This window comes from Oncorhynchus masou, chromosome 12 (genome assembly GCF_036934945.1).
Source record: "Oncorhynchus masou masou isolate Uvic2021 chromosome 12, UVic_Omas_1.1, whole genome shotgun sequence".
Taxonomy (NCBI): domain Eukaryota; kingdom Metazoa; phylum Chordata; class Actinopteri; order Salmoniformes; family Salmonidae; genus Oncorhynchus; species Oncorhynchus masou.
This window is the reverse complement of record NC_088223.1, coordinates 59,441,127-59,464,942: the sequence shown is the minus strand read 5'-3', so window position 1 is coordinate 59,464,942 and position 23,816 is coordinate 59,441,127. Positions and strand designations below refer to the sequence as shown.

Sequence of the window (23,816 nt, the reverse complement as noted above, 5' to 3'; positions counted from 1 at the left end):
CAATAAAATAGTCAGACGGTGAAGTGGACATTCTCTGTATTCATATCCTGAAAGAAATAAATTCTCACTACAATACAGTTTTATAGAAAATTAGACAAGATGTTGCTACCTTGGAAAGAAAGGACAACACCAGTCCATTTGTGGAAAAACCACCCTGATGAATTCTTTAGTCATATTCCCGTTTACCTATTTACTTATTGCCCTGCCTACACCTAATGACTTGCTTTTTAAAAATGTATGTGCCTATTTGAGTAGGAACTATATCTTGTGGAAGGATGAAATAGTATGAATACATTTTTTTAAATGAAAATATGTCAATCATTATGTCAATCAACTGTAACCCGTTGTATAAGACTGATAATGGAGGATATATTGGCACGATTTGCCGGCCCGAGACGTATCCTTCAAACACCAACTACTCTGGCATTATCACTTTAATATGAATTCAGAAGGCAGAAATTATTAAATATTAAAGCATTGGACCTCTCACTAGAGGCTTCAGTCATACATAAACTAGATTTAAATCCAAACTGGTTCTCTAGCAGATTAGTACAACCTCTCACTTTTGGTTATTTCAAAATGAAATCTCCAAAATATTGCTATTTTTAAAACAAGCCATAGAAAGCTGGTTGCAATTTCAATTTAATCCACCAGAAAAGACAGAACAAATATTAGAAAAAATATATATTTCCGTTATATAAACGGAATATACTAATTGATAAAAATGTATAAAAAAAAAGATTATATAAAAAAATAGGACTGGTATGCCACACATGCAGTTAACAAATATATATATAGAAATGTCTGCTCTATCCAAAATTATAACCAACTGATTGCATCATTACTGCAAAAATGGAGGAGGCTAGTGGAAAGGGGAGAAGGTAAGGAACTTGACTATCGGCCCTGCATTACAATTGTGATAAATAAAAGTATACCAGTTTCATTTAAGGACTAAAAAATGTATAGCTGCACCATACAGGTTGCAAAATAGTTTGGAGGAGATTTCTGATGTACGGATACACAAAATGTTTTAAAATGTAAATTATTATACAGAATTCTTGCAACCAATAAAATGTTAAATATATTAGATTACTTGTTTTGGTAATGCCCATACTGTGTGTAGCTTGTTTTTGGTCGCAGGTTTGGGAATGGCTGAAAAATCTCACTTAAATTCATTTTAAATTCAGTCTAACACAACAAAATGTTGAAAAGGTCAAGGGGCGTGAATACTTTCTGAAGGCACTGTAGCTCTATGCGTTTGATATTTGAAACAATCCACAGCAAATTATTTAAAGAACCTAGTGATCCTCTGTGGCTTTATTTAGGAGTAATGATATAATACTGGCAAAACGTACATTTATTTTAGGTAAAGCCAGCATCTGAACAGTGCACTTAGGTCTTTCCTTTCCAATTCGCAAGAGACTACTTGAAACCAGAGAACTGTATATAATGAAGAGATGCTCATGTCTGCGCCCTAACAATGGGAGTCGTTGTCCCAAAGGCGAGAATGCAGTTGACAAGCTCAGGTCTGCATATTAAGCCCATAGAAACGCACAGAGGTTATTCTGGACAGATTTTGGCAAGAGTGAGCCTCTTTCGCTTCGTCTCTTCCTCTCTGCTTAAACTCTCTCACCGGAAAAAGCATCGGAGCGAGTGAAACAGCGCCACTCTGTCTTACTATATGTAGCCCATGTATCTGATGCTGTCTGGTCAAAAAGAGTATGACATCAGATACATGGGCTACACATACAGAGACAGAGGGGCACTGTTTTGCTCGCCCGGATGCTTTATCTGAGATTGATGCGCCTGTCTGTCGGCATGCGTCTCTGTCAAATAAATTATAAATATTTCTATATTTGACTTGGATGGGCAAGGAGGAAAGGTAGGGTGGGCCAAGCCCCCTAAGGCCCGCCCATAATGCCGGCCCTGTATGCCAGAGGGAGTTAAAAGTTAATGCTAGCCTTCTCTGTGTACTGTATTATCCACCAATCACTGGAGCTAATTAGAGGCATTATCTCTGGTCAGATGATGTTTACAGAGCAGTATACAAATCTTTGATGAAGCCTTACGGCTCCTTTGCCACAGATCAGTAAAACAAGCACAGTTTGTCATAAAACCACAGTTATTCTGAGAGAGAGAGTTAAAGTGCACACAAAGCTGGACCAGCTGTGTCCCATTGCCTCGAGACAATATTAAAGTGCCAGGGAAGTTTAATCTTATCAATCGAGTGATACCTAATAGAAAAATTGTTATCACAGAGTTAGATTGAGACAATTTGGCATACCAATTGAAAAAAGTGTATGATTAATCTGTACTGTCTGAGGAATGTTCATGGTCAGTTGTTTTGAGTCAAAGGAAACAAAGATCTGACCTCAACAGGGAAACTCTTCGAGGCACTTTATTTTCCCTAATGTCATAAAAACTACTTGGAACCATAAAACAACTTTTATACGCCCTTAGTACACTCTAAATGTAACCCCTAGGATCTCTGCCAATTTTCTGAAAATGAGGTTTCAATACACCAACAAGTAAACTAATTACATATGTTCTAATATGGACATATTGTGTAACAGATTATATTGTCAATGGCTTACGAACATATATATTTTATTTCCTGTCTGTGTCTGACATACACTGAGTGTACAAAACATTAAGGACACCTGCTCTTTCCATGATATAGACTGACCAGGTGAATCCAGGTGAAAGCTATAATTCCTTAATGAGATCACTTGTAAAATCCACTTCAATCAGTGTAGATTAAGGGGAGGAGACTGGTTAAAGAAGGATTTTTAAGGCTTGAGACAATTGAGACATGGATTGTGTATGTGTGTCATTCAGATGGTGAGTGGGTAAAACAAAATATTTAAGTGCATTTGAATGTGGTATGGAAGTAGGAGGTTTGTGTCAAGAACTGCAACGCTGCTGGGATTTTCACGCTCAACAGTTTCCCTTGTATATCAAGAAGGGTCCACCACCCAAGGGGGTGAGCAACTAAATATTAGGAAGGTGTTCTTAATGTATTGAAATATAGAAGTTGACCACTATTGATCAGATCATCAAAGACACAAAGTCAGTAAGATCTCAGAGAGACTCACACTGACAGCAGCACTCTTGGCAATAGACGTCCTGCGTTGTATTAAACCATACTTTGATTTACGAGGAAACAATTGAATCAGCAGTGTAGAGTGCACTCTGCCTCGCCTCTCGTCTTCATCACTAATCCATCACTACTCAGAAAGCTACAGAGTTCACTAATTAAACAAGCACTTGAGCTCATTTCCCCTATATCAAGGGTGTTTAAACAAAAAAAGAGGCACTGTTTATCAAATGGATGTCAAAAGGATACTGGATACCTGATCCAACATACTTTACATGTGTGGCTGGGACACCTCTTACACATTCAGTGTGCACACGTTTTGATAAATGTGGCCCATTTACTCGTGAAACCACATAAATCATTCTTTTGGAACAAGACTAAAGAACATGAGAAAAATATACTGACTACTTTCAAGGATAGTCGAAAATGTAATCGGTTTGTGGCAAATATGCAATATGTTTGCTTTCCTCACAGGGAAGCATCAAAACTGCAAGCCTTTTTTTTCATGGGTCATTCACGTTGGGTTGGAAGATATTAGTGAGACTGGACATTATGGTGTCATTGATGTTCTAATGCTAGATCTCTGAGAGGATAGGACAATAGCAGAGTACCTTCCCCAGCCAGCCACCAGTGATTGTCTAAAGACATACCATGTGGATTAGAGGGTTAAAGAAAAGCAGCCGTGGGCCTGTGGAGTCAGTTGAAGTCGATTATGTGCTGGTGTTAGGATGTCAGAGCCAATGGGCCCGGCTCAGCGATGTGTAACAGAACAAATCAGGCCTGCTTGACTGGAGCTGACCCCTCTGCCACTGAGTTTTAGTGTTATTGCAACTGACCGGATCTGACAGAAACGATTTTGCCTCAGAAAATTCAGAAACGACACTGCATTTAGAGTCGCGCTGAGCAGGGAGAGCTAGACTAGTAATGGCTGCACTTAAACACAATGGGTCAAAAGATATCAAGGCTGCTGAGGCATTCCTGACCAAGGACTACTTGATAAGGCTTTTATTCAACCCGCATTATATTCCGACCACCTTAAGAAAATGTTTATGGGGGGCCATGGAAGGTTAATGTGAGCTGTAATGATTTCAGGCTCAGCAGGATAATCAATTCAGTGGTACTAGACAGGTCTCTTTCAGAAAGTTACATGCTCCACAGCAAATATTTTTTATAAGCTTTAATTCCAAGTAAAAGACACAAGTAAGTACAGTACCTCTTCTATATGTTGCATACTATGGAACGTTAAGCCCATGGAAATTACAATTGTTTGATTTTATCGCAGCATTGCAATACCCATTTCTAAATTGTAGATTTAGGAAAAGCCTCATTGCATTTAAGTGCCTTGTGAATCCTTTGTATTCCATGTCAGGACTGTATTAAAGGGATACATCAGGATTTTGGCAAGGATGGCCCTTATCTTCTTCCCCAGTGTCAGAGTTTTATGTATTTGCTATGAAGGAAGTTAGAGATGGTTTCGTGAGCCAATGCTAGCTAGCGTTAGCACAATGACTGGAAGTGTATGGGTATCTGCTAACATGGATACCCATAGACATCCAGTCATCCAGTCAACTCTAGTACTTAGTTCAAACTGCACTCAGTCATAAAAAATGGTATCCACAAGTTCATCGGACTCTGGGGAAGTAGTTCAAAAATCCCAAAGTATCCCGTTAAACTATGAACAATAAATGAACAATTATGTTGTAATTTGTAAGCATAAATAAAATGTTTATAGATGGTGTAAAATAAGATACAGTAAGGTAAAATGTCAGATACTCACATGTGATGAAGTAGTTGATGTTCTTTTTGAACTCCAGGCCCATGTAGTTTGGACTGAACTCCTGAAACTTGATGGTGAATTTGATGTCCTTCTCAGGTTTATTGCAGTTGACCAACACATTGGGGTCCATGACCGTGCTGCACTGGTCTGCCTGGTCCTTCTTCACCAGGTACAGTTTGTAAAACTCATATGGCCGCCCCATGTCTGCCTTTGGGCAGATAATGTCCAGCTTGTCCCCTATCTCTGGGTAGATCACCAAGCCCTTCCCATACTGAAATCTGAAACAGACAAAATATGACAGAGAAATATTAGAATATTTCAAATATGGAAAACCAAAGTAATATGAAGATTGGGAAACAAAAGTGATGCTTTATAATAATCATGGATGGATTTAACATGAACATTTTTGTCCAAAAAACAAATGACTTGCATGGGGACATGGTTTTGTTTAGGAATTTTTGTTTGTTGGACATTTAGAAATGTGAAACCAACCGGGTCAAGTGAAAGAAATACAAATAATCAAACTATTCTAACCGATTTGAACTATAGCTCAAAACTGTGTGAAAACGGCCAAATATAGAGTAAATTGTTTGTTATTTCACTTCGCTTAAAGCCGGTGCAAAATAAATCATGAGTGAATTCATTGCAAGGAACAGGTTAAGGGAAGCAGGGGCGGGTATTTACAACATCAAACACACAGATAACAACCGAGAGCCCAAGCAGTTATACGGTAAACACATGCATTAATTTACATTAATTCCCTTTGATTTAAAACACTGTAAACAAAGCAAACATACAGCACATTGCCAGGGTAGATGTCAATAGGAAATCAGTATGACAGAGGGCTGCAGGGGTCCTGACTGAGCTTAATCTGCGGCCCGGCGAGGGAGAGTATAGATAAACACACAGCACTGTGATGGTCAGATGGCATGCATGCCTTATCGAGATGCTCCACGCCTTATCTTTCACGTTCATTTTGATATCTTCTCTCTAACTCAAAGCAACAGACACTGCTGAATTCTATTTGAGGATTTGGACCCGCTGATTGCCTTTGGTGTGTGATACTTTGAGTGGTTTCATTTCCTTTTTTCCTTCTTGATAAGAACCCTTAGGTCTGCCGACATGCTTAATCCACACAATTCATTATAAAAGAAGAGCTGATGTAGACAATATTTGATCTGGTACTGTAAGAAGTCAAACAAATCTGTGTTGAATGTATTTTTGTTCAGCTTAAAGTCTAAACAACCTTGTCCTAGTTACCAGAGTGACGTTGCTCAATTTGATAATGACGTATTTGGTTACGGTGGAGACGGAAAGGGACAATCTGATCCTTATTTACATTTGATTTGCATATACACTCTTCCAGACCAGTTTAAACATGGTTAAATTGACAAGAAAACAGCTTTCACGACTCATCTTAAGGCCCTGGTGGTTAGAAGGCTGACTAATACTCAACACACATATAATGAATCAACAGTCAGCATTGTCTGTCTGCCTGCTTTTATCTGTCTGTGAGAAACATTAGTTATGGTTTGCTATGGTATCTTAGACAAAAGTATGTGCCCTCGTTCCACTATGTCAATCCACCACGGCTCCTTTAGTATCTTGTCTGCACCGACCCTGTTTCTCTACATGGTGTAATTAGGATCTCTTCCTCTCTCAATTCTTCGTTCTCTGGTTCTATGTGGGATTACAGCTCTTTGCCATGCATGATGAGACTTATGATTTGTGAAATAAAAAGGGTGCCTTGTGCTCGCTAACAGTTTAGGAGTGATGGTGATGCCTTATTATTCCCCATATGGTGCGGCAGGGTAGCTTAGTGGTTAGAGTGTTGGACTAGTAACCGGAAGGTTGCAAGTTCAAATCCCCGAGCTGACAAGTTACAAATCTGTCTTTCTGCCCCTGAACAGGCAGCGAACCTACTGTTCCTAGGCTGTCATTGAAAATAAGAATTTGTTCTTAACTGATTTGCCTAGTTAAATAAAGGTAATAAAAAATATACTGAAGCAGAACTGGCATACTATTACCATACTGTACATAAAGACCAAGCAGAGTGCACAGTCTGGAGTCAGCACAGTTAGCTTGGTGTTGTCTTTGTTTCTCAGACAGTGGGTCCTCTGTTTGGCTTCTCAAACTCGTTTGATTTGCCCTTATCCTCAGGCTTCTTCAGAGACTGATCAAATGTCTGGCTTTAGTTTTCATATTGTCTACAATGTGTTTCTGAGCCAAAGGAAATGCATTCTTCAACGTGTGTAGGCTACATAATGCAGCTCTGTTAGCAAACTTTCTCAAACTAAAGACTTTCGCATGCTTCGGTTCGGTTGGCACCTAGCCGAGAACCCAACGAGTGTGCTCGCATACTCCTTTAAAAGACCTTTGCTTGAACAAGAACAAAGCGTCAATAGTACCGTTTGTCCATCTTGAGACGCCGTAGCCAGTACACACTTCCTCAAAAGTCTAAAATAACTCAAGAAATCTGTCATTCATTTTTACGTTTTTGTCAAGGAGATCTTAGTCGTGCAATTTTAATCCTAAGTAAGATGTTTGGTGCAGTATTTCTCAAGTGATTTTCTTTTCTTCATGGAAACAATTAATCTCTTATTGAATGACAACAAACACGTCTTTAAAGAATCCCTACTATTGACCAATCACCGTAGACCAAAACTAACAAAAACTGTTCTGAACTGTTTCGGATGGGAAGCATGCAGATGCCTTAACATTCAAACCTCCACAAAGCAGCAATGCTCTCTCTGCTATAATCCTCTGTATTTGCGATCATGGGACCTTGAGAGGATAAGGTAAACAGCCACAGGCCAGCACAAAGTAATGCGGCTAACAAAGGGTTCACTGCATTTGCGGTAACCGTCAACTAGCAACATACTGTATAAAAAAAGAAACCAAACCAACTGCATTTCAAACTAAAGTGACCAACACATAATTCATAGCTGTCTACAAAACCGACACTGATTGTCTCATTCTGTAGTCTCTCAGCAGTAGCCTCTTCTTCAGTTCACTTTTATGGCTTCACACAAGCATCTCAAAATGGAATACTTCAACAGAAAAATATGACAAAAACCATGTTAGATATCTCTCTATACACTGGCAGAGCAATTGCTGTTGATAGTTGGCCGACTCTGCGTGGGCCAACAAAAATAGAGAATAGTACATGTACAAAATCACCAACAATAAATGCCCCAAACCTGACTAAATGAACAACAGAGTGTAGATGGCAGAAAAGGATATAACACAAGGATAACTTTAAAACCACATAATACCATGTCTGCTGCTGCTCTGTGCTGATTAGGATGTCTCAGGTTTTGTGACGCTTCTTTGCCTATTATTACTATTATTAACCATTTTACAAGTAGATGTCCAAACAGATTCTCCATTCCCTTTGTACTGATCCAACAAGACTGCTGCTCAGAAGAGCTAAGAGGCCGAGCAAAAGACTGTTCAGATTCAAGACTGAACACTGGAAATTACAGGTCATCTTCACGATTAAGGCTTTAAGCTCTGAATATCCTCCCACTACTCTAGTTTCCATAGGAAATGTGGTTTAAAGAGTGACAATTTAACATGGCAGGCAGGAGTTTATATTTTTATTCATCACTATTACTTTCAGGGACAGATATCAGCAGAGACAGTGGGGTATTATGTGTGTTTTAAAATGGAATGAATATGAATGAGATTGATTGGCATATTCATCAGGAGTGCTCAATGGTTGCCATTTCATTCAGTTTGCCCGTCATACAAATCCTTTCATGTCTTTTCAATGGTCATTTTTCATCAGAAGAAGACAGGTATTATTACAGCTCTCCACAGTCAGTGGGGTTTTAAAGTGCTGTTATCTGCACGTGCAGCGAGCACACCAGGATCCTTTTCAGTTTAGGATGCATGGTGATCCTCAAATAAAATGCATTATATAGAATATGGGTACATGCATGTTCAAATCACCATAATTCATTGTTACAACATTGAAATGTTTTACTCAAGGTCTTAAAAAAGGCAGAATCAAACAAGTAACTTACATTTACATAAACGATCACAGACAATAGTGGGAGAAAAACAATGAATGGTCAGTCTCATTCTGGATAGTGATACAATGACAATAAGCAAAATAGCTATCAGCATAAAAACATCTGCAACTATTGACTTGAGATTCAATTGTCAAGGTCTTCCAGGGCAGGGAAAAATAGCAATGTTGCACTGAGTGCATTTGTGAAAACAGATTAAAAAAAGATTGGATTTGATTTCAATATTGAGCTAATCCTCCATGACCAGGTTGCCTCTCTTCCTGCTGTACGTTGTCACCCTGGGCCTGATGCTGCCTCCGCTTCGAGGCCCCTGAGATCCTGTTTAACATAATTAGGTACCAGGTCAACCCCTTATCACAGCCTCACATGCAAAATAAAATTAACTGGGGTCCAGCAGAGACACAATATGGTGACTGCTGCTCTCAATCTCAAAACACAGCCCCTCAAAGTCAATAATCTAATAAACATTAGAAAAACACCCAGTTTAAACCGTGGGGGAATTATTGCTTATAGATAAGCGGCTGCTAGATTAAGCCAGCTTCTGTTAACATTTTACAGCAGAGTTATCTTAATGTTTGATCATTCTAAAAACATTGAGTGAGTGACAAGCTAAATTAACACTCCTTTAAGACAAACTTTGTTTGTTCTCCTTGCTCTGAAATCAAAGCATAAAAATTAAGTCAATATTTTGTTTGAATGTTAAATTGATGTTTTCGGAGTCAACATATTTGCATTAAAATATACTTCCCAAGACTACAACCTCAGGCGGACATTTGGCTCCATTATGGTAAAACACTAAATCACAGACATTCAATCAGCCTGTCAATGAAGATGTCAACTTCTGTGAACCATCACTGATACATGCCTCTGGTTGAACAAACCAAGCAGACATCTAATCAAATAAAAACACAAATGTCCCAGTATCTTTCCCACTGCTAGCAAAACTACTTAATCAAATACGTGTCAAATATACCAGGTGCAAGGGGACAAACTCAAGCAATATGGGCAAAGTTGAAGAAGCAAACTGATCTCCATTGTCTGCGCTGCTCATTATCAAACTGTGGAAAGACTGAAAAATAGCCCTCCTTTGTTCTTCACTCATTTGGGCCTCCTACACACTTAGAGCCTAGGCAGTTCCATTCAGGCTTTGGAGCAGACAAGGCCTCATTCTCTCGCCAATCGGATTTACAAGATGCACCATTAGGGCATAAACAAGTTGCCATGGAAACGTTATGGTTTTTGCATCTGTCCCTTTTCCTCTCCCTCCTTCTCCTCCATCCTCTCTGATTGAAAATGATTAAACAGTATACAGCTGTAGGGAGGGAAAATATGGTATCTTATTCAAAATGAAGGTAAAGACTTACATGTACTTTCGTCTGTGACTAAAATGTGAAGTCAATTTATTCAAAGCCAGGAAAATCATATAAAATGTAGGTTTGAAGTTTCATTGTATGCGATACAACCCCACCCACAGAGTGACAAATGATAAACTTCATAGGACATCATTATCACAGCGTTCTGCTTTTCTCATTTTAACATGAAGCACCCAGGTTCTCTCTCTCTCTTTACCAATTAAAGAGCTACAATTCGTAGTCCATGCAAATGAAGTTTATTCATTCACATGCTCTCACAATGCTACTGAGCTCTTCTCACAGCCAAGGGGGAAAAGGAGCTCTCATAAGTGGCATCGCCACACTCTCCTCCCCCCTTCATACATTCCAAGGGGGAATTCAAGCACATGACTTGGCAGACCCCTCCATCCCACAATGCCTCTCTGCTGGAGGATTTAGGCTATCCAATGGAATATCAGAGAGCAGTGCAACTGGTCTGACACTCTAAAGCAGTCGCCATTCATACAACACTCTCAATAGGCCTCGGGCTAGCTAGAAGGCAGGATACACTACATTCAAACATGCACTTTGCATACTTAGTTATTTAATATATAGATATAATGATCAGTACATTTGAGTTGAAGACTAAATTGACTATGCAAACTTGCTATTGACTACTTTTCTTTTGCAGTTGAAGGATGTTGGGCTCTCTGAAAGAAACGTTTCTTTATTTCACCATAAGTAGTTTTCCCCTAGTCCTATTTTCAATGTTGGCTAAAAATGGAGATTGGCAGGTATAGTTTTCCTTCATGCCTGCAAATCATTAACTAACAGAAAAACATCTTCTTGCTCTGACAGTAATTTGAGGGTAAGGGAACCACAGCCCAAATGAGCTGTTATGCAGAGAGGGAAGAAAAACAAATGCCTCAAAAAAGAAAATCAACATACATCAAATCTTAAAAACATTTCTTGCAAGTCTGTGATTGTGTTAAAATACTGAACAAAAATATAAACACAACATGTAAAGTGTTAGTCCTATGTTCCATGAGCAATTTTCCAAAAAGCTTATTTCTCTCAAATTTTGTGCACAAATTTATATACATCCCTGTTAGTGAGCATTTCTCCTTTGCCAAGTAATCCATCTACATGACAGGTGTGGCATTTCAAGAAGCTGAATAAACAGCACAATTATTACACAGGTTCACCTTGTGCTGGGGACAATAAAAGGCCACTCTAAAATGTGCAGTTTTGTAACACAAAACAATGCCACAGATGTCTAGTTGAGGGAGCATGCAAACGGCATGCTGACTGTAGGAATGTCCACCAGAGCGGTTGCCAGAGAATGAATGTTCATTTCTCTACCATAAGCAGTCTCTCTCGATTTAGAGAATTTGGCAGTACCGGCTTCACAACCGCAGACCACGTGTAACCACGCCAGCCCAGGACCTCCACATCCGGCTTCTTCACCTGCGGGATGGTCTGAGACCAGCCACCCAGACAGCTGATGAAACTGAGGAGTATTTTTGTCTGTAATAAAGCCCTTTTGTGGGGAAAAACTCATTCTGATTGGCTGGGCATGGCTCCTAAGTGGGCGGGCCTATGTCCTCCAAAGCCCACCTATGGCTGCGCCCCTGCCCAGTCACATGAAATCCATAGATTAGAGCCTAATTTATTTATTTATATTGACTGATTTCCTTCAATGAACTGTAACTCAGTAAAATGGTTGAAATTGTTGCATGTTGCGTTTATATTTTTGTTCGGTATATATTTCAGATATGGATGTTGCTTTCCTGTTCAAAACACTGCATCTGAACCAGTTAGTACCGGTCAATAAATTATTACTGTAGCGTTATAAAAACGATTGCCATATTATAGACATTTTCTGTTTGTTTTGCTTCAGGTTGATTCTGTTTGTACTTCATATAATTGCCAAGCGGAACATATCATGCAAACAGAAATGTACAGCCATTCATGGGGTACAGTATAAAAAGGCCTGTGATACCATTCACCCCAAAACCAATTCCTTGGTTAAGGTTGCTCAAATACAGACTGGTCATTGTTGAGAGTTCAGTGTAGAATAATGGCTTTTGTGTCAATGGCCCTCGTGCCACGTGCATCACTTAAGTATCACAGAAATTTCAACGAACCAAGACATTTTGCCCTCAACAAGGATTTGTTAAGCAGATGGCCAGTTCGTGTCCAGTGGTGGAAAAGGTACCCAATTGTCATACTTGAGTAAAAGTAAAAAGGTACATTAATAGGGGCTCCCGAGTGGCGCAGCGGTCTAAGGCACTGCTTCTCAGAGCAAGAGGCGTCACTACAGTCCCTAGTTTAGAGTTTCATAGGGCGGCACATAATTGGCCCAGCGTCGACCGGGTTTGGCCGGGGTAGGCCGTCATTGTAAATAAGAATTTGATCTTAACTGACTTGCCTGGTAAAATAAATAGAGAATAACAAGCAAAAGTGAAAATCACCCAGAAAAATACTACTTCGGTAAAAGTCTAAAAGTATCTGTGATTTGAATGTATGTAAGTACAGTGGTGGAAAAGGTACTGAATTGTCATAAAAGCTATACATCAAATTCATTATATTAAGCAAACCAGATGGCACAAAGGTTATTTTTTATATACTTTTCCCCAGATAGCCAGGGGCACACTCCAACCCTCAGACATAATTTACAAACGCAGTATTTGTGTTTAGTGAGTCGGTGCGTGAATTGGACCATATTGCTGTCCTGCCTGAACATTTGAAATGTAACGAGCACTTTTGGGTGTCAGGGAAAATGTATGGGAGTAAAAAGTACATATTTCCTTTAGGAATGTCATGGAGTACAAGTAGTCAGAAATATAAATAGTTAAGTACAGATACCCCCCAAAAATGACTTAAGTACTACTTCAAACTATTTTGACTTAGTTACAGAGGATCATGCACAGAGGTGTCATGCCCATAGGGGGCACAGGGCTCCTTATGGGCTCCTGAGTGGCACAGCGGTGAAAGGCACTGTATCTTCGAGCAAGAGGCGTCACTGCAGTCCCTGGTTCGAATCCAGGCTGCATCATATCTAGCTGTGATTGAGAGTCCCATAGGGTGGAGCACAATTGGCCCAATGTTGTCTGGGTTAGGCTGTCATTGTAAATAGAATTTGTCCTGCAACAAAAAAAAACATTGCCACTTAGCAATTGTATGAAGTTGGCTTTAGCTAGTCCAGATAGGTTCCCAATCTACCAACCTCATAACTAGCTGTCAAGAAGCCATTCCAGCCTGTCAATCAAGTTAGAGTAGCCAACTATGTTAGCTGACAAGGTTGGTAGACTAAATGTACTACATGTAAGCAAGCATTAACTGACTAAGTGTCTCATTCCTTTCAATATTTTACCCATATTTTAGCAGAGATGCAGAGAAGCATATTTAGTTTCTTTAAACAAGAACCACCAGTCAGGAGGTTACAGACATATATTATTTTTTTACATAGATTTATGCACAATTATTAAGGCTCTAGATTGCAGGAAAAGGCTGTTTCGGACCACACCCCAGCCATCCTCACGTATTTTGTGCCCCCTCAGATTTTTGGGGTGCATGATGCCCCTGATCAGGCACAGTTAAACAGCTAGAGGGCTGGTAATGTGTTATCATAAAGTTGCCATACCCTCACTGAAATACATATCGAAGAAGGAAGGGTAAACCCTGGGGCAACAGATGCCCCCAACAGGCGGAGAGAGATAATCACCCTCCTTACTAAATTTGCTTTTACGTCTATTCTGGTCTCCAGTGCATGGAGCTGCCTGAGATTACAGTGATACAGTAATTGGCAACATGGCTGTGACTCTTCCAGATCAAGAGCCCAGTTTGGAGTATATACGTTTTCGTGGGCTGAAGACTGATGCCCAAGGCTGGCTGTGTGAATTATCGAATGATCCCAATTACCTTCAAGCAGGCTAAGGATTCTGCAAAAGGCCCGTGGCAGTATGAAGAGTTGTCACTGTGACTGGGGTTTGATTCAGTGTAGTAACACCCTCCTACACATCGAACAGTGACCAATGGCTAAACCTAATACCTCACTGTTTAATTATCAGTGACATCATAGAAGTGCTCAGCAGACAAGTTGAATGCAGAGAAATCATATCTGTCTACTACACAGTGCTTAAACACATATAAACGTGTATAAAACACGCATACATATCCACGCTATAAACACTTGATATCAGACGCAGAAGCAGAAAAGTGCCTGCTGTATGACTATTTTAGACATTTCCTTTTCAACTGAAAATCTTTCCACACCTCCTTCTTGTCGTATGAGTAAATGTGTCCCAGCTTATGCTGTAAAATACAAACAATATTTCTAAATGATAAATTCCACCTAGAAATGAGAGTGGGATTCACCACATAAAATTCACCACCATAAAAATACAACTCGGCAACTGAGGCAAGCATGAACATCAACTGGACTTTTAAAGCCTACATCTGAGGGGTGGTAACTCTTTTAAACAGCTATGCCACTCTGACCACAAGGGCCTCGTACCAAAAACTTTGTTTAAATATTTTTTTTTCTGAGATGTGGAAATACTGACTTATCTACACTCTTAAATCAAGATACAAAAATGAGTACAGTAAATAAAAATCTAGGTCCTTTCTAAGCAGGTTGGAGACAGAGGCAGTCCAGGGTCACTGTGGTCCTGAGAGACACGTTTTCAGTCCTGGAGGAAGCCCAACCCCAGATGGACTCTGATCTGCTGAGGAGACCGGCTACAGGCTGTAGACCCAGGGGGCCTAGTGGCAGCCCAGCAGACCAGGCCTGATCTGAACGGTGGCCAAAACACACTGAGTGATAGAAGAGCGCTCCATACCACAAGGTCCTCAGGATGCTCCTTGAATTAGTTTTTTTTAGGCGTCTGCCTCTGACTGTGATATGTGCTTCTAATGAGGATATATCCGGATGGCCTCATGGAGACAGGGATGACATGATGAGACATGCTGTGTTATAATATGCAGGGGTAAACAGACTATTACCTGGGATCGGAGAGGAAGGTGACATCCATACCCTGCTACTCGATAAGAGGGGGAGATTTTCTGTTCAGTATCAAAAGGGCTTTGACAACATTTCTCTGTGATGTGTTTCTGAGGCAGGTGCCCTGGATAACGTACCAGGAATATATTTGGCTGCATGGCACATGGAAATAAATATATCACACATTTACCACAGGGGACTACTAGCTAGCACTAGCTATGGATATACATTTGAATCAGAGGTATTTCCAGTATACGAAATGGTCAACCACTCAGTGTTTTTATTGTTTGGGTAGCCTAGTGGTTAGAGCGTTGGACTAATAACTGGAAGGTTGCAAGTTCAATCCCCCGATCTGACAAGGTACAAATCTGTCGTTCTGCCCCTGAACAGGCAGTTAACCCACTGTTCCTAGGCCATCATTGAAAATAAGAATTTGTTCTTAACTGACTTGCCTGGTAAAATAAAAAATAAAAAATGTATCTTTCTATGATAGCAAAGAAGGAAAAAAATAAAGACAACCTAATTTCAATATCCTCCAACACAGACCAAGCAAAACTAAAACCACCATAGAGATGTTCAGATAGTGCCTCTTCTGTTGTTGCATCCCTTCAAGGGTACTAGGAAAAGTGTATAGAAAGAAATATATACAAATCAATGGGGCATATAAGAAGCACAACTTTTTAAACTTATTTTTAAAAGTTGCCTCAACACTGCTTACACAACTCGTGTTCTCTGCTTCTTTCTCAGTTTTGCCTTGGTTTGGGGAAGGTAATTAGCTACTTTGAGTCCAGCAAGGCAGCATAATTTGTCTTGCTCACGCCCGGCAGCACAGAAGCAAGTCATTGCTGATAATAAGTCTGAAGAACGCATTTGACCTTAGGACTGTTCCCATATGCAAAAGCATGGCAACAGTAGCTCAGGACAAAACCTGACAGGCAGGCAAGATTCATAATGCAACTGAACAAACTATAAGGGGTATAATGTTTTTTTTTAAACATTTGTAACAGTGTTCAATATTTATCTTTCTTTGCTAGGAAATGGACCATCACAACTATTGTTCAAGCCTCAATTGGACAAGCAAAGCATTCCTGGGGCAGGTTCCCAAGATACGTTCATGACTTTTGCCCACATTCCCATCGCTTTGGTTAGGAGGAGAGAATGCCACAGGTCAGAGGAATGAGACGATGAGGCTGGCTCCTTTCTTCCCCCTTCAGGTTTGACATGGAATACGTGATTGGCAGCTCTCTTTACTTTCCCCCAGTCAGAAAAATATCTCAATAATACAATCTGACTCCGACCAGTCCACTGGCAACAAGTACATATGATTCTAAATAAGAACCTTCTCCAAATTATTTTAAGGTAATACATTAGCAATGTGCATACATCTTTAAGATGTATTTGTCAACAAATATGATTCATAGAATTTCCAAATGTTACCCTCGCTACATTTCCTATCTGAGAGACTGCAGTCTTGCTTGAGGCGAAAACAAACCTTTCAGTGGATGTAGAACATTGCTCACTGACATTCCCAGGCAGCATTTGATGTGAGTGAGGGTGATCTGAAGGGTGAGTGAGGGTGATCTGGTGATCCGCTGGAATTTTCATAACTGTACTGTTACAGGAAGGACTTAAATCAGTGGTTTTAAGTACTTCAGTAAAAATACTTTAAAGTACTACTTAAGTATACTGAGCAAAAATGTAAATGCAACATGTAAAGTGTTGGTCCCATGCTCAATGAGCTGAAATAACAGATCCCAGAAATGTTTCATATGCACTAAAAGCTTATTTTAAAAAATACATTAAACAAGTGCACAAATTTGTTTACAAACTTGTTAGTGAGCATTTATCATTTTCCAAGATAATCCATCCACCTGACAGGTGTGGCATATTAAGAAACGAATTAAACAGCATTATCATTACACAGGTGCACCTTGTGCTGGTGATAAAAAAGTCCACTCTAAAATGTGCAGTTTGTCACACAATGCAACAGATGTCTCAAGTTTTGAGGGAGTGTGCAATTGGCATGCTGACTGCATGTCCACCCGAGGTGTTGCCAGAGAATTGAATTTTAATTTCTCTACCACAAGCCACATCCAAAGTCACTTTAGAGAATTTGGCAGAACGTCCAACCAGCCTCACAACCGGGCAGATGGCAGACAACGTGTATGGCGTTGTGTGGTTGAGCGGTTTGCTGATGTCAAAGTTGTGAACAGAGTGCCCCACAGTGGTGGTGGGTTTATGGTATGGGCAGACATAAGCTGCGGACAATGAACACAATTTAATTGTATAGGTGGCATTTTATATGCACAGAGATACCGTGACAACGAGATCCTGAGGCCCATTGTCGTGCCATTCATCCGCCACCATCACCTCATGTTTAAGTATAATAATGCACAGCCACATGTCGCAGGGATCTGTACACAATTCTTGGATAGCTTGCATACACACCAGACATGTCACGCATTGAGCATGTTTGGGATGCTCTGGATCGACGTGTATGACAGCATGATCAGGTTCCCGCCAATATCCAGCAACTTCACACAGCCATTGAAGATGAGTGGGACAACATTCCATTGGCCACAACCAACAGCCTGATCAATCCTATGTGAAGCAGATGTCGCATTACATAAGGAAATGATGGTCACACCAGATATTGACTGGTTATCTGATCCACGCCCCTACATTTTTTGCAAGATATCTGTATCCAACAGATGCATATCTGTATTCCCAGTCATGTGAAATCCATAGAGTAGGGCCTAATGAATTTATTTAAATTGACTGATTTCCTTATATGAACTGTAAATATACTATTTATATGTTTTACAACTAACTTTTACTCCACTAGATTCCAAAAGAAAAGATATGTACTTTTTACTCACATACAGTTTCCCTGACACCCAAAAGTACTTGTTACATTTCGAGTGCTTAGCAGGACAGGAAAATGGTCCAATTCACGCACTTATCAAGAGCACATCCCTGGTCATCCATACTGACTAAACACAAATGCTTTGTTTGTGCCGTCTGGTTTGATAAGGAATGTGAAAGGATTTATACTTTTGGTACTTACAGGGGGGGGAAAAAAAGTATTTAGTCAGCCACCAATTGTGCAAATTCTCCCACTTCAAAAGATGAGAGAGGCCTGTAATTTTCATCATAGGTACACTTCAACTATGACAGACAAAATGAGAGAAAAAAATCCAGAAAATCACATTGTAGGATTTTTAATGAATTTATTTGCAAATTATGGTGGAAAATAAGTATTTGGTCAATGCTGACAAAATTACAGGCCTCTCTCATCTTTTTAAGTGGGAGAACTTAATTGGTGGCTGACTAAATACTTTTTTTGCCCCAGTGTAAGTATATTTGAGCAATTACATTTACTTTTGATACATAAGTATACTTCAAACCAAATACTTAAGACTTTTACTAGTATTTTACTGGGTGACTGTCACTTTTACTTTAGTCATTTTCAAGTCCTGTGTCCTGTGTGGCTCAGTCGGTAGAGCATGGCGCTTGCAACGCCAACGCCAAGCGTCGTGGGTTCGATTCCCGCTAGGGCCACCCATATGCAAAAGTAGTGGCCCCAGCCGACTTGTAAGTCGCTTTGGACAAAAGCGTCTGATAAATGGGATATATTATTATTATTATTTATATTAAGTAAGGAAACTTTACTTTCACTCAAGTATGAAAATTAGGTACTTTTCCCACCACTTGGACTAAATGAGGATCTGGCACCGTGTTGGTGTTGCTGATCAGGTTACACTCAGAACTGATTACCCTCTGCCCAAAAACCAGCAAATAAACAGGTTTTACTTGGCAAACTAGAAGAATGGATAACCTGAGTAGCCTGAGAGACCCATGTCAATGATTATAATATACATTCCATTAAGGTGAATAAAAAAAGTCCCTAGCCTTTAAGACAGACGGGTAATGTGATCAATTGATTTGCTCAATGAGCTGCATTGGCATGAATGATGTCTTCTATCCTATAAGAGGCATCTGTAGCACTAATTCACCATTAGAGAAGCCAGAATTAAATCATTTGGCAGTAATAGCTGATATTGAAGCTGCCGACTGTGACTAGTCTGCCTAGCTAACACCTCTTCCAGGAAAAAAAAACTTGGTAGGCTCACAAAACACCTGGTTCAGTGCAAGTTGAAACATCTATGACACAACAGCCATTTGATTGTCAAGGCCTGTCTCAGGAACATGGAAAGACTGCAATAAAACCATATAAAGCACAGATCATTTTCTATAGGAGCATTATACCACTTTACATGTTGAGCCCTGCACAACCGAAAAGTAATATCTAATGTGTTTAACCAAAACCCACCAAATGCAAACATAACATCAAAGTAAGTACATGTCTTGGCCTGACCAGATTTGTGTCTGATGGCCCTCTCGTCCCCGTATTAACTACCAAACCAAAGAGACTCCTTTCAGAGTCAAGCCAGGGATGAGAAAAGAACATGGGGTAATTGTACACAAGGGAACAAAGGAGGAGCCCAGCCTGTCATTAGGAAAGACAACTCAATCTCATATTGGTTACTTGAGAGTAACACAATGTAACAATTCCACTGTGGGGATCACAGTCAACTTACCTATGTATTTTTGATTAGAGGGCATAGCTTGTGATCATATCAACATCTAAAATGGACCCCCTTTGTATCACAATGCTGGTCTGTCTTGTATAACCAGGTGACATCTATATAAATGCAAATAGGATCTCCACCCAACACGTGGGAACATTCTGTTCACTGTCAAGAGGAAACAAGGTTAAAACGTTAAAACAACTTATTGACCTTTTCAGCACTTTGTGTGATTCTTTGTCACACTGGTTGTGAACAAGTTAGACCCCAAAGCAATGATATACATTTGCTGTCTATCTGCCTATTAACAGTGATACACAGGAGGGACTTTACAGAAACAGCCGACCACAGAACAATGTTAATAAGGGGGGATAATTGTATATTATTTGACACAATGTAATCTCAATCTCCTCAACACACTCCATGGAAAGGTCAACCAGTAAACAAAAATATAGGTTAACATTAAGACTAGACAGATGTGTATGGAACATACTACATTTGCTAATGCACCATTTCGTTTGAATAGCTAATTAGAAAAAGGCAAATCTCTCTTGTGAAACTAGAGTTTCAACATTAGCTGACAGGAGTCAGAAGAAACAGGAGCAGTCTAAACAAAGCTGTTGTGATAGGGTTGGAACAGGTCTGCTTTAGTGCCTGGGTTGTGTATTACAGCTCTGGTCTGACAGACAGAAAGTTGACAGTCCTGTTCTTTCGTTGTTGTTTCAGTAGGGTTGTTCCCTTTTTAATTAATTTAATTATTCTTCTCAAGAAACAATTAGTTTTTGTTTTTGAGGAACAGCTGGCTAATAGCTTAAGACAGCAGGGGGAAAGACACGCTATTAGGGAAGCTATATTATCACCATTAGTAACCATCTGCAACAGATACTGGGCCTTAATCTCACTGAGATCGGCCACATTGACACCGGAGCCTTCCTCTACCCAACAAGTCTTCCCTTTTTTGGAGACAGCTGCAACCTTGCCTTGCAATGTGACTGTGGACACGCACTGTTCTTCTAGCACCTGACCAGAACACGGATACAAAGTGATAACTGTGCTTAAGCAGACAATGCCAAATGCAGAAGACCACCACAGCCATAATGTCCGATCACAAAGCAAGTTCTATTTGGCTACTTCTTCCCCCCCAGGAATGTCTTAATGAAATATTGCATAAGACTAGTTCATCCTCTTTATTAAGATGTAGAAATTAACTCATATGTGATGTTTTCTACATGTTTGATTCTTGGAGATGTGATTCTTCCCTGGTTCTGCTTTCAACACACAAAGAACAAGAAATGTATTAAAAATCCTGAAAATACTTTGTGTGCTTAGCCAGACTATTTTACAAACCTCGCTCTGAGGGGGTAAATGCTGACACACTATAATAGCACTTGTCACGCAGCTGGCAATCTTAATGCCAGCACAATGTATCAGAGGACTGCTGTTTTCTGAGCTTCTTCCTACCCTCTTCTTTCAGCAGACAATTCAGTCCGACTAAATTTGGGAACATTGGAATCATTGCACAGCAGCTCCCCTAATATGGCAGAGAGAATTCTGATGCGTGGATATTGTTCCCTGTATCAAATAACCATTAGGATTTGGGCATGTGTGTTAGTTGCTTTGGTATGGCAGATGTTGAGCTAACGGAGCTGTTTGAGGTGTCAACTGCTCAAACTCTCCCCTCTCTTCAAAAACACAGCAGTCAACCGTGAAAATATTGTTCCTTTGTGTAAGGAGTCCATCGAGTTACTTGCCTTTTCCTTAGACTTACAATACATCTGTCAGTTTATATAATAAAGTTTAATTTCCCCTACAGCTACGCATGTGTACCAGCCTGCACTCATGACAAATGCACCAAGACTAATTGCTCTAAGTTTTAGTGTGGAGACAATTCTAACTCAAAAAGTAGGTTAAATCAGTCACTGGAGCATACATTTCTTTACACAGAATCTCAAATCAGTAAATCAGCTTCCCACCATTACTATAACATTCGATGTCCCTCCTAACAATGGTTGTCAAGCAATCAAGTTCCAGCCAATACAGTCAGAGGATAACCATGACCACTCTATTGAAACAACTTGCTTGAAAACTCGGAATTGAAATGTTTTGTGCTTATTACTGTTTACGTTACAAGCATTACTGAGGCAAGACGAAATAACGTGCATATATTTTGCTGCTATTATGCAAAACAGGCTTCAAAGATGCATAGCCTGGGGTTTCTCAGTCATATTTTACTTCAGAGTGCCTTTAAAAGTTTTTAATCTGCCAGATCCATAAAGGCCATTCTGTTGGGAGGAAGCTGTGGCTTGGGTCACAGCCTCATCATCAGTCAGAGCCTTGGCGCGGTGACTTGCAGCCACACTGTAACGTCACTGCAGGCAGACAATGACCCATTCCCCCAGAGGAGTACCTGGTCTCCAGACAATGTCATTCATTTTAATGTGAAAGGCCACACTGGGAGGAATTTCAATATGGCTTTGTGTGGACTTCATTGTCCCCTTTTCTTTCTGAAACTTTAACCTGACAGCTCACCGCCTCTTCTCAAAACAAATGCTTTTGTTTGCAGGATTAATTCTCTATTGGTATGCCTGCATTGTCTTCAATATTTTCCAATGTCCCTGACTGTCAGGCAGTGTTGGGGAGTAGTGAACTACATGTAGTTCAACTAGTAATTTAATTACATTTTGCAGTAGCTTGGTGGTGGTTGAACTAAATTCAAATCTCTGTATTGTTTTTTAGTAATTGTGTGTAGCTAACTACTGGAACTACACACCATATTTTTGCTAGGAGAAAGGAAAATATGGATAAAGTAGGGAAGAATGTTTTCTTTTTCGGCATCAGACCTGCCTAAACCTCACTTGAATCATCGGTTTTGTGTTTAATAGGCCAAATTACATATTCTGTTAACATCTGACACCAGAGTGACCTGTTCTTGCAATTTGTAGTGAATGATAATTTTTCACAAATCTCCAAGAATCAAAAATGTGTTTGCATACTTTGACCTTGAAGTGTATATATTTAAGGATAACTTCAGTGTAGCTTAACTTCTTTCAGTCTGAAGTCATTAGTAGCTTGGTAAACTATATTTTCAGAGTAGCTAACACAACACTGCAGTTAGGTCAAATAATTACATCAGTCATAAAAAGAGAACTTGCCGAAAATCAGACTTTTTCCATCAATCAAAATAATTCATTAAATGGACCTCAAATCCCACTTGCTTTAAGCCACTAAGGATATAACTGAAGCCTAACAGAATGTGTAAGAAGCTCAAAACCACTATTCTCAGAATGTAAAATATATATATATATATATATTTATATATAACACACCTACTCATTCAAGGGTTTTTCTTTATTTTGACTATTTCCTACATTGTAGAATAATAGTTAAGACATCAAAACAATGAAATAGCACATATGGAATCATGTAGTAACCACGCCGGGAAGCATTCTCTCGCGCTCGTTTTAGGAGGCTGCTAAGGAACCTGTGCACACACAGAGAAAAAAAACAACCCACTTTTCTCCTATTTTTGACACATTTTAGGCAAACTATAGACCGCCCATAGCAGATGATTTGTAGTGCAGATAACTTTGACCATGTGGATGTAACGAACCGGTCAAAAGATTGGAAACACCTACTCATTCAAGGGTTTTTCTTCATGTTTACTATTTTCTACATTTTAGAATAATAGTGGAATCATGTAGTAACAAAAAAAGCGTTATATTTTCGATTTTTCAAAGTAGCCACCCTTTGCCTTGATGACAGCTTTGCACACTCTTGTCATTCTCCCAACCAGCTTCATGAGGTAGTCACCTGGAATGCATTTCAACTAAAATGTGTGCCTTGTGAAAAGTTAATTTGTGAAATGTCTTTCCTTCTGAATGCTTTTGAGCCAATCAGTTAAGTTGTGATAAGGTAGGGTTGGTATACAGAAGATAGCCCTATTTGGTAAAAGACCAAGTCCAAATTATGGCAGGAACACCTAA

At 39.7% G+C, this 23,816-nt stretch overlaps 1 protein-coding gene across 1 annotated transcript in view; it reads right to left on the bottom strand.

Annotated features, from left to right (window-relative positions):
• Positions 1 to 23,816, bottom strand: part of LOC135550517 (ephrin-B1-like) — an 80,774-nt gene that overhangs the window by 34,790 nt on the left and 22,168 nt on the right. Inside the window, exon 2 of the mRNA XM_064981421.1 lies at positions 4,875 to 5,152. Within this exon, the coding sequence (XP_064837493.1) occupies positions 4,875 to 5,152 (278 nt within the window). The remainder of the gene's footprint in view (positions 1 to 4,874; positions 5,153 to 23,816) is intronic.